The following is a 17,398-nucleotide window of genomic DNA, read 5'->3' on the forward strand; positions in this document are numbered from 1 at the left end:
CTTATCAGATTAGTAAACATTTTGCATTGTAAAACAAAGGAAATATTTACAGTGCGTTTACTGAACCGGGGTCACCCAGGCCAGACAATGAAAAATAATCAGAAGGTATACGTAGAACTGAAACAATAGATTCCAACATTTTCAAATCCAGCCAATCAAGTGTCCGGTACAAAACAATGAATCTCAACTTGATCGTTGACCGGTGATGCTTACGCGGACAACGGTATCGGTTAAATGTCAAACTCAAACAGTACTTTCGTGTGCTTGCGGGTTTAGGAACAATTATATGCTGCACTTAATTATCATTGCGTAGTTGGTTGATTTAGGAAATAAATGAAAACAAAAGCAGTGTAAGGTGGGTTTGATGATGGCTCCTGGTTTGAATATTGTCGCGTCTTAAAAATGCCTTTCGAATGTGATTCGTTAAAAAACCGGTGAATGAGAAGAGCTCGTAGGAAATTGGTTGAAATATTATGTTCTAGATAAATAACTTGTTATGCTGCCAGTCGTTAACCTTGCGTTGAACAGACGTGGCGGATTGTAGGTTAACGGGAGAAGGTTGCCTTCGTCGTTCCGGGAGCGAGACCTTGATGTGAACCACGTCCATTTATCGCAGCGACAAATTTCAGAACTGACGAGAACCAGACGTCATTTTGTACAAAATGTTCTTCGTGATCATGACCACGCAAGCTCGTCTATTTCTACTCCCAGAGCATTCCATCCAGGGCACTCCCCATGTTATCAAATTTATTGCCGGAGTTGGAAAAACTGCTAAAACCTAGTTTTACATTTATCCGAATTGCCATAAAGAATGGTGCTCGATGGAGTGGTTATGTTATGTGGTTACGTGGGATGTTCCAAGTAAAGCGGCAATATCCCAATGTATCAAAACTGATCTCTGTATGTCGTATTTAAGAAGGTTCAAGTAATCCCGCTGGAATCGACTACAGCAGATAATATCGCTCTAGTTGACGCTTACCTCAAGTAAGTAAGTGACCTTAATCCGGTAACGCTTCACTTTTTTGACGAGTGCAGTGTTAAAATTAAAGAAGCCGGCAATCGTATGTTTGGAAACAGCTATATAGGAACACCAACATTCAAAGTTCAATGCATCCAATGCAAATTTTACAGTGAACTTACGACATTCTATTCGAGGTGTGGATCACGTGAATATCCTGGATGGTCCCTGGAATGGTAATGAATTGCTTCTGTTTTTCGAAGAGGCCACTGTACTGGTAAGAGGAGATGGAACACAGGTTCTGGAAAGGGGAGATACAGTGTTGATGGAACCTGCGGATTTCATCACGGACACTTTGTCGAGCCCTTGTTAACCACTATGCTAAACGAGTATGGAATTCGTCTCCTTTTTCAACCCCCATATTCTCCGCACCTAAATACATGCGGACGTTGTTTCCATCAAGTCGAATGCTTCCTGAGGTGCAATCAGCTTCTGGCTCAACATGAGATTGAAATTGCTATTTTCGATGCCTGTGTATTCCAGATGTAGTCAGAGATGACAAGCTTTAAACTTAAAAATCGACACTATTCAAGATGTAACACTGATGAGAGAGTCGCTGCAATACCAAGCGGGAGATTGAATTGATCAATCAAGGGACCGACAATCAGCTTGGACATGTGATTGAAATTGCTTTTTCCGATGCCTGTGTATTTCAGATGTATATGTAGTCAGAGATGACATGGTTTAAACTTAACTTAAAAATCGACACTGTTCAAGATGTAACACTGATGAGAGAGTCGCTGCAATACCAAGCGGGAGATTGAATTGATCAATCAAGGGACCGACAATCAGCTTGGACATGTGATTGAAATTGCTTTTTTCGATCCCTGTGTATTTCAGATGTATATGTAGTCATAGATGACATGGTTTAAACTTAACTTAAAAATCGACACTGTTCAAGATGTAACACTGATGAGAGATAGAGTCACTGCAATATCAAGCGAGAGATTGAATTGATCAATCAAGTCGGGCCGACAATCAGCTTCTAAATTGCATTTTCCGATGCCTGTGTATTTCAGATGTAGTCATAGATGACATACTTTAAACTTAAAAAATCGACACTGTTCAAGATGTAACACTGATGAGAGAGTCACTGCAACACCAAGCGAGAGATTGAATTGATCAATCAAGGGCCGACCTCTTAGTCACGTGCGATTGTTTTTAGCGCCGCTGTTCACGTTGTGCAAAAAACGCAAGAAAAAAAAATCACCACTGACATCATATGACATTGCCCGACGTCAAGGCTGTCTAACGTTGTAAACTTTCCCTAAAATCCTACTGTTACTCTGGCCTTGAGTACTGAATGAAAATAAATTAAAATATCCAGTTCATCGTATCAGAAGGAAGTGTGAGGTCAGAAGTTTAATTTTTCTTATTGTCGTGGCTAGATTTGTAGAAATAGTTTAGAAAGGTATGTAGAAGCTCCTATTTTTTCGTTTGCATATAAAACTCAAAAGTGTCAGTTGTAACAACATCCAGAAAAATGCTTTCAAACAGGTGCTTCATTTCAAGGTTTAATTTAAGATTTCCAAAACGTAATTTGTTAGTAAATTTTATGTTAAAATTTCTTGAGAAATAATTGATTTCTGCATATTCTTCATGGATCACGCCAGGCTGGGAATCTTATCACAAGTAAATGTATTGCCGGTTTTCATGTGACGTGACACATTCCAAAATTAAAACTTACCTTTCCTTCTGAAGATTTAGTTTTATCAGACATAAGACCCTCGGAGAACTTGACGTTTTACAAGGTTGTAGCATCGCAGCTTTCTTCGTTTTGTAATAAAGCTGATATTGAAATGGCATGTCGGAGAAGGCTGTCGCATAGGTCAATAGATGACTTATCTTTTATGTTTTTGCTAGATTAACAGTCCTTGCATTGAACAAAGTATTTATTTTAATGTGCCGACGCTACAGAGTTATAACCTTATCGTTTTAAGACGGAATCCACCAGAAGTTCAAGTAACAAGTGGACAAAAACCTAGTACCAATATTATTTACATCGTATTGCAAACGTCTGTAAGACTGTATTAAATATCTTCTCAAAAAAATCATTTCTAGCAACACCATACGTCGAAAACAAATGTTGAACTTTCTATATACTTTATATATACTTTCTACTGTAACTTTGGTTGAAACATTCCTATAAATTTCATTGATTAAATTTCGCTAACCTCTAAACAATAACCCTTAAGCAGCGTTATTAAAGTTGTCAGTTGCAAAAGTAATGAAACCGTACTTGTAAATGCTGCCAAACCGACTTTTGTAGTTTTCTTTGTATTAGCAGGGACGGCTGCTTTATAGATTGCTAAAATTTCTTCCCCTTTTGCAGTAGGAAATCGAGAAACTATTTTGCTTACGACTGTCGCGAGATGGGAGGTGGATAGTACACACTATCCCAAGTAGCCAATCAGAACGCGCGAAAACGCGCCAGATGGAGGCTATGTTTATTATCCCTCGGATTTTCCTCAGTTTTAGCTGAAGCAAATTTACTCACGTGACATGTTTAGACGTGCGAGGGAAAATATTTGATGGATTATAGTACCGCGTATCCAGACCGTTCTTGAGCGAGACCGCAGCAACACATATTAAAAATTGCGTGCATTGAGTGCATTCGTTAGTAGCGAATTGTGGAAAACTAAAGAAGGACCACGTAATACATGTATTCAGAAAAATTTTCCATATCGTCTTTACTGATATCCTTCTTCCGTTTATTTCGCTCTTTCCATGACAAATCTTACCCAGTCCCTGGCAATCTGAGAGCTTTAGACTGCATACCGATTGACAAGAAACATAGCATTTTATACTAAATGGAATTATAACGTCACAATAACTTGTGAGCTTATTACTCTTTTAGTTACAGATTATGTTTAATATTAGCGATTAGCTAGATGTAGCGGTTCCCACTACGCATTCTTCACCTTAGTTATATGCAGATATATGATCAGTGGCACTCTAGACTTCCTATTTTTCTTTTTTTGTGCAACACTTTTTGGAAGTTGGATGAACCGTTCTACAGTGTAAAGGCCGGCATTTACTTTCTATGCTCCGTGAAGCAATGTCTGCGCTAAGATTTTCTTTCTTTAAACCTGACCAGCAGAAATTAATTACAAAAAAATAAAAATTTCTGAGAGTTTAAAGCGAATTCTCCTATCCTGTTAATCCAATACTAGCCAATGATCCTTTCAGAGATGCCTCAAAGTTCACACTTCCGGTGACAGTGAACATGGTCTCCTAAATTCGTTTCCGTACTCATGAATCCACTTGTTGGAAACTGGAAAAGAATGTTAACGTCGCATCAGAAACAAAAAAGGTCTGCAATACGTGCATGTGACTGCTGCAGCTTTGGGGTGGCCATCGATAAAGCTCTGTAAAGCTGCTTCGTGAACAACGATACCAAAATATTTATGGAAAGGAAAAATTCAGTCAAGATGTTAATTGGTATACTAAGACTGCTCGACTAGTAACCATAAATCTAACTGTGCTGCCTTATTTTGCAGATATATCATCGATCTTAAAACAAGTGGTCCAATGTCTACAAGTACAAATAGCTCACTGCAGTGAATTGGTTCTGTTCGTAAATTTTGTCACAAATTATTCTCTGTACTGTCAGTCCAATAACATCTTAGCTCAGTAGTGATGAGTTGACATGTTCTCCTCATTGCCTCCGTTAAAATGAGCCTCTTATTAAGACCTTTGATTTTTTTTTTTTTTTGCGCTTTTGGTTTGTCACGAACGTTTGGAGAAAAATATTGCGTGAAGAGTATAGAGGGCTAGCATCTCGTAGGGATGAAAGACCATTGAATGGGGGCGAATGCATTTGACCTAAACCAACTTCTACCAAACGAGAATACGGAAAACAGTGCTGAGAATTTTAAAGTCGAACTCGGGATAAAGAGCATCAAATGCGTTTAGGAACTTACCCCATTTCCAGCCCTTTAGAACAGGACATCCAGCGTGACGTGTTCTGAAATCACCATCGCCTGATCGCAGTAGATTGTGCCAGAACACAGCATCGCCCTAACAAGAGAATAAGACGTGCTTTAGCAGGGGAAGGGAGGGGGACAGACCGATGGCGCTTTATTCAAATCTTTGTGGAGGCCTTCAGAGGGTTACGATTCGTTTCACACTTTCAAACCAGCGCGACCACTCCCGGTTGTTGCAAAATCGTGACGCCAGCATGACGTAATCTGTGTACGTCATGTTGCTTAGCAACTTCGGTTCGGAGACAGAGGGCTCAGTTCCTGAACTTGTACTCGCTCGTTACAACGATTAGTTTAGACGTGCCAATATTGAGGGCGGTGTTTGATTGAATTGAGTAGAACCTTGGGGCTTATTACGTTAAATGTCCCACCCTATATATTTCCTACAACTCTTACTTCCCTTGAGATAAAATATGCTAAATCCTGTTTGATAACAAATTACCAAATTTAGACTGCCTCATGAGAATAATGTTCTCGGCCTAGAAGCAAATTCTCCAAAGAGAAAGTTAGAAAATTCAAGATCAACAGAAAGGGGAACCTTCGTATCGATCTTGCTTTGCGGTGAGGCACCAAATGAAGTGTCACATTCAAGTATAATACATGGTTTTTATTTGAGCGCCAAATTTAGCATATCACCTGTGAATGTGTTTCTTACCTTTTTGGGCATTACCCTGGCACCCACATACGGGAACACGGTAGCTCCACCGGCCTCCACATCGGTCATCTGTTAATGTAAGTAAACGTAAAATTCGGTAAAGAAAACTTTCGGTGCATTTACTTAAGGTTACTATTTCAAGTAAAAACTTAATTCAGTGAGCTTAGTGTTCTGCAGGTCATGAAAAGTCGGGGTTTTGTTTTTAGCAATCTCAAGCTTTTAAGGTAAAGGCTAGTTTCAGTTGTCACCAAAACTTGTCTGAAAATCCAAAATTTGCTAACTAAATTACGTTAACGGGGAGAGATCGAACCACATTCGCGAATTTGCAATAAATCCTCGGCTGACAAGTTTCTGCTGACTGAAAAGCAATTAGAATTTTGTCTTAGGGACGTACACTGCCTTGCTGTCTGAACAGTTGAAATGTCGTGAGGGCAATCAAACAGGAAGCTAGCGTGCGAACGCAGACGTATCAAATGGGGGAATCGTGAGGAAAAGGCGTGTGGGCAAACAAATTCAGGTTCTCTTGCGATAGTGAACGAGTTTCAATGTCTGAAATTAAGTCAACCTCGCTCCTAGGTTCTCACATCTTCTCACCCTCGTTCCTGGGGTCTCTCATCCTTTAGAGCGGGAAATGGAAGACCCTGGCAACGAGGTTTAAATTAAGTGACACAAAGCATAGGGGATCACATACGTAGAGAAGAACTGTAGCTATCCTGTTTCCGGTGCCAAGTCGACCCAGTGTCGAATTCTCAAGATCCTAAAGAGAGAACGCAGTAAGAGTGTTTAAGAAAGATGAGAGTACAGGTATATTTCTACCAACGCAATCAGTGGAGGTTTACCAGATAAGCAACATACCCTTGAAAAGTCGAAATGGGGATCATAGTGTCCTGCCAATCCATAATTTTGAACCTGGCAAAGAGTAGATCAAAATAAATTAAATTATAATTAAATTGGACTGAGTGAAAGACCTCATAACAATTTACAGATATTGGTATTGAAAACTGCCAGTAACACCCCCGAGGCTTTTTCCAGCAATATGTCTCACAGCGTTTGCACTAAACACGAATGAAAAATGCTGCAAACGTAACAACGGAAAACTTCCTAGAAATCTACCAAGGTCTAAGATTAGTATCTTTGGAGGCTTTAAACAGTCATTTTTGGTAGTTCTTTTATAGACAAAGAAAAACAACAACGAACCACACAGTGTATTCTACAAGAAAATTCCTTTCCTGGCAAGGGAATTTCTCGTTAAATTTCACGCAAAAAAAGAAAACAATATTAGCCTTTCAATACAATTTAACTCGTATTTTCCTCGAACCTCATAGCCTTTTCATAAAACAAATCAGACATAAACGGGTGAATGTTTCAATTGCAACGTCCGCTCAAGAAAAGCCATTACAAAGCAACTGTCATGATTGTCAGGAGGCGTCAGCGAATAGCAATAAAGCTGAATGAGAAAACATCATTTGAACCTCGTGGTCGGCGAAGCTACGTTTTCTAATTGTTCTAACATGCTTTGTATTATTTAAACGGCGTAATGCTGGTAGTTGCCAGACCGTCCTTGGTTTATACAACTTCTATTGCAGGCTCAATCCATTAGATGAAGAAAAAAATCATAACTACTTCCTTTTTCGCTCTTCGATCGCGGCAAATTCGAGCTCGCATCCGAGCTGAAAGCATTCAACGATGCCGCGGGTAAAGGTTTGAAGAAGACGAAATCAAGTAAGTACCTTAAACTTGAATGTACGTAACATTAAAAATACGATACTCAAAAGTTCGAGGCTTTGAGCGTCACAAATAATTCTTTACGTTTAAGAGCAAGGCCGGTTTTCAAATCTCATTTGTTGTTTGTTTCGCTAAGCAAATGATGATCACTTCGCTGTGCCAACGTCTGTTGATTTCCACGAACTGCTTAGAGCGGTTGCTTTGCTTTGCATTGCAAATGTTAGAAACAGTAACTGCATGTACAAGTCAAGTGATCGACAGTTTAAGTTAAAGAATGTAACAAGTTATTTTTTCCTGAAAGTTTGGAGCATATATAAATTTTGCTGCAGTGCAAACAAATTGAAAGAAGTTGTCTTATAGGATTTCAATGAAAGACAACTACCGCATTGCGATCAAACTATCCATCATTCAGTCAATCAATCAATCAATAGCAGTTTATTGTGTGATACACTTGGCTATATGTAAGCTAAATGTACATCAAATGAAAGATAAAATGACACAAAACTATCGACAGTATAAACTTCAAAAAACAGGAAGCTATTCTTTTACATGAAATTCAAGCGTATGTGCATGTTTGCTTTTGAGCAATGTTTATATTTATATCTACCATTTATTGACGATGGAGTTTGTTCACGCGAAATGGACATTTTAATTTCTTTCTTGTTTCACTGATGCAGTGAAAAAGAAAGTTTTACCGCTGCTTTTACACCTCATTTCTTTGAAAACATAAGCCAATAATAAAGACTAATTTCTGCGGTCGTTTCAGGCATTTTAGTTCTAGTTCTCTTTAGACTTTAGTCAAGCAGTTTCCTGCACTTGCTATATAGCGAAAACAACTCCTTCTCTTCTTCAATTACTGAGGAAAGTTGAAATTGAGTTCAACCCACGCCTTTCCAAAACTCCTTTCTTTTGGCTTTTCTAACGTCGACGCTTACATTCAATGCATAAACTCGAGTTTTTCTTTTTAAATATTTTGCCGGCAATGCCAAACAAACACTTTTGAGAAGTGTGCGATACGTGCAAAACTTCAGTTCCCACTAAACATCGCATCGATAGCCAATGAGGGTGCAAGAATTCTCTCAGCTATGCGATTCATCACAAAGAAGAGGACAAGAAATGGAAAATAAGTGGAAAGTTAGAAAGAAACAAAACAAACACCTGGAAATCCTCTGCGGTTTTCAAATTTAATCCCGTCAATGCTGACATTCGTGCGTTCACACGATCGATGAGCTCATCATGGCCACCGTTTAACCAGCAACTTTGAAAAACAAAATTAAATAAATGAATGAATGGATAAATAAATAAATAAATAAACTTCAGTGTTTAACTTCTTAGTTTAGATCTTATGATACCAAAAGTAGCTTTCACTTCTATGTGCAGTCATAGATGAGAGTTTGGCTAATGGAGGGGCGGGGGGGGGGAGTGTTGGGACTTCCATATGACAAGGTCGGGGATGCTCGTCGTCTCGCATAGTGTAAGTCAAGGATTCTGGTCCCACTCAGGGTGTTCAGCACAAAACGCTACTATTTCTAGCTGTCAAAGTATCTTTAAGGGTGCACTCGAAGAGATAACAACTAAAAATCGCTCTCATTTCCGTCAATTTTTAGGCTCGATTTCCGTCCACACTACGCGGGAGAAATTTGAAAACGCAGCAATCACCGGTGAGCAAAACTCGGGCAAGGAAATCACATGACTATCGTGATGCCATCGTTTTCGAAAAGCTACGTTTTCAAAATGCTTTCTGTCCACACTAAAGCGCAGGGCCAACGTTTTCAAATTCTTACGGATCAGTGTGGACGGTAGGCTTAACGGTAGAAATAAAGCCGCGTTTTGAAATTTCTTTGGAGTAGTGTGGACGGACCTTTAGTTATGAAGGAAGTTAATCACAGCGTCAAATCAAAAAAATTATAAAATGGACAAACATTTGTACGTCTCTCCCGGCTCTGTAATTCACGTCGTTCAGTCATTTTTTTTTTTTTAAGTATCACCACTTTAATTATAACTGCTCGCTTTTCTTTTACTTATAAAAAAATGATTTTTTAAAAGAAAACTTTTAGTTACTGATTTAACTGATATATATTTTTTAACTTACGTACTTTTTGCTTATCCTGTAGTGTGCAAACTCCAGCTGTCCCGTTATTGGGTTATGAACAGTTGCTCTACTGAGCTAAAAAAATAGTAACATAATTATATCAGGGAGTAAAGTTTCTTTCCTCAAAAGACCATGTTGTAACTGCACTTTTGTCTGTCTCCAACAAGTTCCGCAGAGGAACTCTAAAGGAAATTAAATGTTAAGTAAAAGAGCGTCCTTACCAAAGGTTTTGATATCTTTATAACTTTGTCGATTTCAGCATCACTCATTATATTGCGCAGGATCATGATGTCCGGGTTTGTAAAGACCACCTCAATGGGACACCGTTTAATGGTACAGAGAGGATGGCCTGTCTTGTAGTAACACCTGAGTCTCTCTGGGCTTTGAGGCGCCTGATGCGAAGACCAAACAAAACGTAGGCCAGTAAGGTAGGTTAGCACAAGTCTACAGCCATCCATAACCATCCCAACCCTAACCCTAAATATATATTTATATGGTGGAGCCCCTTTTAGATATTTAGGTCTCGATCTCCCACTGGAAAGTAGCCAAACTCTAAGCCGGAGTAACAGGAGTCCACTCTGAAAACAGGAGTGACTTTGGACGGGGTAGAAGCTTGGGGACACAATATGTTTTATATTTTTTACTTTTTATAATCTGATACGTAATGTTTTAAAAATCTTATAAATCCCTTTTCGGGAATATTCAGTGCCGTCTCCAGTGACAAACGCTGCCCTAGTTCAATACGATATACCTCTCCTGTTAACATACAATTGGCGAAAGGACAGCACAGTTCTTCCTGGACAATTCAAATTTCACGCGCACCGGTCATATGCAATGCAAGGACTGAAACACACGATCTACCCACCAGGACACCGCGCCTCGTTTTCATTACAAACGACCTATCTAACTGCAAGTTAACAGTGAATATTACTCTTACTGTGTTTCTGAAGTGTTTCGGTTTAATGGCTTACGTGTGGCATAGGATCTCCTCGACAGAGTTTCTTAAAAATGCGTCTCTCCTCGAACCAGTCGAAGTTCTTCAGCGTCGACTGAGGAAGTTTGCTCGCCAGATACGGGAATTCACGTTCCTTATTTTCTGGTTTCTTTGATTTCTCTTCTCCAGCTTCCATTAGTAACTCCCTGAAGTTGCCAAGGTTCACCTTGGATCGTTCATGATCTGGCACTGAAATGAAAAAACAAAACAAAACAAAACAAAAAAACAAAAAAAGGGGGCGTGAAGAAGGTTAAACCAAAGGCTAATTGGAAGTTTGGTTGGTGTGTTCGCCGATATCTGAGAATTGAAATCTTAACTGCCAGCTAAGAAAAGACACGTTTTTTAAGTGATAACCAGATCGGTAGTACACCGACAGCAGTCCACGAGAGCAACGAAAAATTGAACTTATCAATTTGAATTATCACTCGAACGCAGCCTCCTTAGTCGAGAGTCGACAAGTGGAATAGGTCTACGACAAGATTTGAAAAGTATAAGCCTTGAACAAGGAAACTAACCAAATATTGAGAGAAAAAGCAATAATGTGATATGCTTACCGACTTTAAGGGCTTCAATAGTGTAATTTATAGCACTTCTTACATCGCCGAGCTGTGTGAAAGAAAGGAAAATGTTTCTGTAAACTGAGGCCATTCTCATGTCTTTGACATAGAAATTCCTTCCTCGTTAAAAAGTATGTGGTATTGTAAGCTCCCCACATCTAGGAATGTTTACTCAGTATGAAATTTTTTACCAGAAAATAACGATGTACGAAAAGTCGGCAGTTGTTCGAGTTTAAAGAGCCATGTATGTGAAACAAGGTATTACCCCCTTTCCTCCAGAATGCATCCTCCCTCGGCGCGGAGAATGCATGGCAGGATTAAAGGTAGGATTGTTGAATTGGCCTATAACTTTGACCTCTTTTCAAACAATCTTCAGTTGCCATAGTTACCTGATAGGAAGACCAAGCTAAGTGATCCAGCACAGAAAATCGATTCGGGATCTCTTTCTGGCTACTAGACTCCATGTCTAACAACCTCAGTGACTCGGCCATCCACTGCCGAGTGTTTTCCATGTCCTCGGACACAAACGCTCCGCGACCAAAATTGAACGCGTCCGTAGCAGTCAGCAAAGATCCTGAGGCTGTACGAATACTGTATTTACCGCTAGTGAAGTCGAACGGTTTCAGGTTGTAGACTTCCTGAAGTCTCTTGATGGCGGCCATTGCCCCTTCTAAATCATCCTGTCCAGGGAAGAACTGACGATAGTTCTCAAGCTTGTCAATAAGCAGACCTGTAAATATGGGTTATTGACCAAGTGTGAGATCAAGATGGCTGGATATTGGCCAAGTTCTTTTTTTGCGTGTTTATGGACCGAGACGGAGTCGAGGTCCATAAACACGCAAAAAAAGAACGAGGCCAATATCCAGCCACCTTGGCCGAACAAGCTTGGTCAATAAAGGATTTATTATATGGTTTTCGGGGAAATTTATCTTGCGGGAGACGGCGGGTAGTCCCGAGTGGGCAAGATAGCTCCATCTTGCCCGCTCGGGTAGCCAATCACAGCGCAGGATTTGATTCATCTTGCCCGCTCACGGAGCTAGCCATATAATAATTACATTTATGATGACAAACCTTCAAGAAAGAACTTGCTGCGTTTGCAAGACATCTCCGTGCCGTTTTGGCGCACAAGAATAATGATCAACCCTGATCAACACAGTAAAAACCCGCGTGTAAGAACCTTAGTGGTTTAAGAACCTCCTGCCTAGACTGCAAAACAGTCGTATTTTTTGCGAATGCGGGCGACGGTCAATATTCGAACGAAAGGTCTGGAGCGAGTGTAAAAACGGCGAGGGAGAATGGTGAGAGAACCCTACGGGCGGGTGACGCTCGCGCGCTTCACACGCAAGGATCGCGCGCTTACGGCACTTCGCGCCTTCCGAAAACGTCCGAAAACGACTGTTTTGCAGTCTACCTGCTGGCAGAAATTTGCCATTTTAAAACCCAAAAATATAAGAACATGTTTAGCCAACCAAGATCGAGCAGGTTCTTATATGTGGGTTACAGTTAAATTATGATAAACATTTTAATCAAGGAGTGTGTTCTTGAAATTGCAAATATATATCGCAAGAAGATACACGTACATAAATACAATTGTCAGCAAATACTGTATATTAAAGGATCAAACCCAAGATTATTTATTTTTCTGGTCATCAACAACTATACATCCTTCATAGAAATAAGGACCTAATAACAATCAACTTAGCCTAAATTGCCAATAACTACGCCAAAACACAACTACCTATTTTGTCAGAGTTTTAGCTCACATGAGGGTTTTACTGTATTGAACCATATGCTTAGTTGATCTGTGTCGTAACATGGGAGTTGCACTCCAAATGTCTATCATTACAACGCGAGATCAAACGACCTGGAATGCACGAGAATTCGCATCACTGATCTTGCCATCAAACAAAAACAAAACTACAGTCGAGCCGAACCCCGTGAAAGTTTGCTCAGGTCAAATTTGCAGAAAACGAGAGCACATGGAAATTGCGGTTTGCCAAACGAGAGAAAACGCTTGGACTCACGCGATGTGAACATGAGGAATCTAAAAATGGGATCGTAATCTGGAGTAAATCATTCACTTTTCTATAAAATAAGGTTACAGTGTTTATGAAAATAGCTATTTTAGCTGTTAAATAACCCAAAGATTGTTATAATCTCGTATGGTTTGGTTTTATCGTTATGTCAAAGTTAACCTAACGCATCTTTCAACTACCGATGATCTTAGATCTCTGATTGTAAAAAGTTCTGCAGCGAAATTTCGTTTCGGTAAAGAAAGCGTTCTCTTACGATCGATTTATAAACAATTTTTAGCACCTAAATAGCAAATATAAATATTGCTGGTTTTTATTTTATTTAATGTTTCTTATTATTTATAGCAGTAATTGTAATTTGTGACATAACGTATAGATGTCGGTCGGACCTTTTAGCGTTTGTCAAAAAAATAATTTTGATCAAGGACTTCTCATTAGAGACCTCGGAAATTGGAGCAATATTTAATTATTACTATACGTCGATAATAGGTTCCCCAATTTATTACATTTAGCAGTTGATGGACGGAAATAATTTAGAAATGTGCCAAATTTGTAACATTCAATTTACCGTAAGCTTTGCGTCTGAAAAGTCAACGTTAAATGAAGCATGCAGATTAAATAAAACTTCTCTCGCCCAGATTTAATAAAGGCTAAGACAAATAATGTGTTTGTTTTTCTTAGCTCTTCGATTAAAACACTCACCTTGTTGTTAAAAACCTTTTGAAAGAATCGGAAAGGTTATTGAATCGCATCGATGCATTTGGAGTAGTTATATAAATTCGTTTTAAATTTAAACATAATATGGAAAGCTAAGTACGCAGGCTAAAAGGAAAAGAAAGCTGTAGCAATTTGTAAATATACTGATCACATATATAAGATAATAACGATTTTAATCTAGCGTTTTGCAATGTCAACGAAATATAACGCTTGGTACTTCTCACCGGAAATAATGAAACATCAGTCACATTAACCTCATCTATCAATCACAAGCGTTTTTGAACAACATTCACGCAAGACCTTTCCTTTTCTATTCAAAAAGATGTCTTCCTTTCCTCTGCATTTTGGTCACTTTTTAGGGACGCTGTTATACTTGTACATGCAAATAGCCCTTTCACACAACAAAATATCTAACATTTTCCGCATCGATAGAGTTTAATTTATCCGTCCGACAGTTCAGTGTTTTTCATTTTTTCAGTCCCATTCGTTGAATCGATTCTTGTTGGTAGCATTGATTCCTTTGAATTACCTTTCTCGCCCTTTCAAGGTGACCTATTAATAAAGTCGTTTTCTACCTCGACGTGGTTTTATACTTACTGACAATCTGACAAATTTACCTTCTGCGTCGCCTTCCTGTTCAATCGATTTCACGTGTTGCGTCCATTCTTTCACGAGTCGCTTGATCATTAAATAAGTGTTCACTGGGTGTCCAATATATTCATCCCTGTTAGATATCGCTCTGCCCATTGCCCTCTTCACGTCCTCGTTAAAGGATCGTAATTTCTTCAGCCGCGATTCTTGTTCAAAGAGGTAATCTTCGAGCGCGTCGGAGAGTTCCATTTCGATATTTATTAACCGTTCCACATGGGACAGCGCGGTAAAGATCTCCGAGTCCACAAATCTAGTTGTCGATAGAAAATAAGCGAGCGCAGTCAAAAGCATAAGTCTCGCCGCCATAACGTAGATTATGCCGCGTTTAAATAACTTTACGCAGAGATAACTTCAATTCATTTCAGGCCTGGTCGCGGTCGTGAATAGCCATTTGTTTATCTCCCGACAGCGAAATCACGCATGCTCCAAGAAATAAAGTGTTGAGGAATTCTTTGATCTGCCTAAAGCTAATTCCTTGATAGGAGAATCCGTAATGTCCCGTAACTTCCTGAACGTAAATAAATTTAAACCAGTACTTCAAATGCAGAGTTTTACATACAAATCTGTGTCAAAACAAGTCAATTTCAAAGACTGGATGGTAACGCATTCTTCAAAGTCAAGGTACCCGTTGTTATTTCAACGGCGCTTTGTAAATTATTAAAGAGTCTTTGAGTGAGGTGTGACAAGTTAATTAGTTATGCAATGGAGTCGTGCTAGTATTCATGCCTCGTCTTTTGACGGAGGGTTTAGTTTTTCCTGGCCGTTGGATCACAAAGCCATGCCTTTCATAGTGCAAAATTTGTTGAATGAATGCGAAATGAAATACATTTGAGGTTGTGTGGTACCGCGAGTTGCGTGATGTATAAATCAGTGGTTGCGCCTTTTCGAACTGAGGGGCCTGGGGATAGTACAGCAAGGCTTACATCGACATCATTTGCGATGTATGTAGCTTCTCGTAGCATTTCACTGAGCCGACTGGTGACAAAGCCCGGGGGGGGGGGGGGGACTCCCATATGGAATGGACGGGGATGCTCGTCGTCTCGCTTAGGGGTGTAAATTTCGGATTTTGGTCTCGCTCAGGGTGTTCTGGTCAAAATGTCACTATTTTTAGCCGTCAAGGTCTCGTTAAGGGTTGCACGTGAAGAAGTAACAAAACAGAAAGAATTTTGATTCTTTATAGTTACTCAATTGATATAAACAAATTCGCCATCATTTAAAGCCACTGTACCTTTTATTTGTCTGTTTTATAAACTGGTCTCTTTTAGGGGTCTGCATAAGCTTCGGCCACGCCCAGATTGGTCTCTTTTAGAGGTTAAATTCAAAATTTCCGACGAGCATCCCCGTCCACTCCATATGGGAGTCCCCTCCCCGCCGGGTGACAAAGAGTAGTCTAAGAATGAGAAAGCGAAATTAAGGTGCTTCACTTACAAAGACCTTTGTAAATCACCTTCTTTTGACGAGACTAACCGGCTGTCAAGATGTACAACAATCTTCGTTGTTATTTTTTAATAGACTTGAGTCTAAAGAAAGGCAAAAAAAGCAGGTAAGGAAAATCTGAAGCTCTTCTCCTATTTTAGTGCGCATTTTACTAGTATTTTGTTGTACAGTCTAAATCGTGCCTATTGCAGAATCGAACAAACGATTGTAGCAGTGGTCACTTGAGTTTTCCCGCAGGTATTTATCACACAATCTTTTTGCTTGCTGGGCTGTGAAGCAACGATTGCGTGATAAGAAAAAAAACCGACCTCGACAGAAGTTTGTTAAATTCCCATTACACTTGGACCTTATATGCATTTTGACCGGCGCCGGAATAGAAATCGAGGATTCTGTGACACGTCCGGCATGCGACCGAGTCGCGCGTGACTGGTGTAACGCATTTCTTGAAGTGAATAATTGCTCCCGTTGATATATCTTTTCTCTGTGATCCTCGCGATCACTTCCTTTTCACCAAACTAATAGCACAGTACGACGATACGAATACGACGATCTGAATTAAGACCTCCTCTCCAAGATTGCGTGACGAACTAGTAAGAGGCTATGAGGGTTAAGACGGTTTTTCCCCGCCATTCAAGCTTTTATATTGGGTTTAAATCAGTTTGCTTTGTGGTTTCTGTTTGCTGTAATTCAGTTATTGTTTTCTTTAAAAACACAGAGTACATGATAAATAGAAAACACCTCCAGTCGAATTGTATCATAGCAGGAGCCCATTACCCATTACCCATTAATGGGCTCCTGATCATAGTTAATGGAGGGGAATGGTATATGAAACCCGAAAAAGTTCTTAGTTGTATGTTTTTGTTCGCTTTTTTGGCCTTGAACGTGCACAAAACACAGTAGTCGTTTACTCCGTACTGAGGAACTAACCAATAGAAACGTTTTGGTTACGTAATTCAAGCAAAGTGTATGAGCGCAAAAGTTTGTGCACGGTCGTGGACCTTCCAACATAACTCTTGAGATCTTTGTTTGCTCATTTGATGTTTGCCGGGCTTCACAACCAGTCCCCTCCATTAACTATGATTAATGTATATAAGTATTTTTCAGTTTGGATATTTGAAAATCTGGATATGAGTAGCTTGCGCGGGTGGAGTGAGCTGGTGGTGTTAAGGCTCTAAACTTGAAATTGATTCTTCTTTGGAATTCAACTAGTCCACGATGTAAAAAGCCAACTGGCCATTCTCCCATTACTTATAAGTTCCTTGACAAGTACTGAATTCTATTCAGTTTACCATATTCTTTTGTTTATGTAGTGTCCTCAACAAGCACAACGGTGCTAGATACCGTAACACCATTGTTTTTACCATGACAATGGTTTATTGTATTTTTATTTAAAAAGATAAACCCTGCCGTAAAAAGACAAAGGAAGATGTAGATCGATAAAGCAGTTACAGGGTTCAAATGTTTTCTATTAATTTTTAACTTTTTTAGCCTTTTAAATACATCTTAGTTTGATTCTTAGCAGCTTCCAACGCAGAA

The 17,398-nt window shown here is 39.5% G+C and overlaps 2 protein-coding genes across 2 annotated transcripts in view; one reads left to right on the plus strand and one right to left on the minus strand.

Annotated features, from left to right (window-relative positions):
• Positions 1–1,797: 1,797 nt before the first annotated feature.
• On the minus strand, positions 1,798–16,418 carry LOC145469748 (prolyl 4-hydroxylase subunit alpha-1-like). Its single transcript, XM_081453541.1, has 12 exons — positions 14,392–16,418; positions 11,414–11,754; positions 11,022–11,073; positions 10,445–10,656; positions 9,695–9,865; positions 9,478–9,548; positions 8,540–8,639; positions 6,512–6,565; positions 6,348–6,413; positions 5,657–5,725; positions 4,942–5,038; positions 1,798–4,292 (listed from the first exon to the last, which is right to left on the minus strand). The coding sequence occupies exons 1-12, from the start codon at positions 14,729–14,731 to the stop codon at positions 4,222–4,224; spliced, it is 1,644 nt and encodes a 547-aa protein (XP_081309667.1). The 5' UTR covers positions 14,732–16,418; the 3' UTR covers positions 1,798–4,221.
• LOC145469681 (uncharacterized) overlaps positions 9,813–17,398 on the plus strand; it is a 75,706-nt gene continuing 68,120 nt past the window's right edge. Inside the window, exon 1 of the mRNA XM_081453443.1 lies at positions 9,813–9,901. The gene's annotated coding sequence lies outside the window, so the exon portion shown is untranslated. The remainder of the gene's footprint in view (positions 9,902–17,398) is intronic.

Source organism: Orbicella franksi, chromosome 15 (genome assembly GCF_964199315.1).
Source record: "Orbicella franksi chromosome 15, jaOrbFran1.1, whole genome shotgun sequence".
NCBI lineage: Eukaryota > Metazoa > Cnidaria > Anthozoa > Scleractinia > Merulinidae > Orbicella > Orbicella franksi.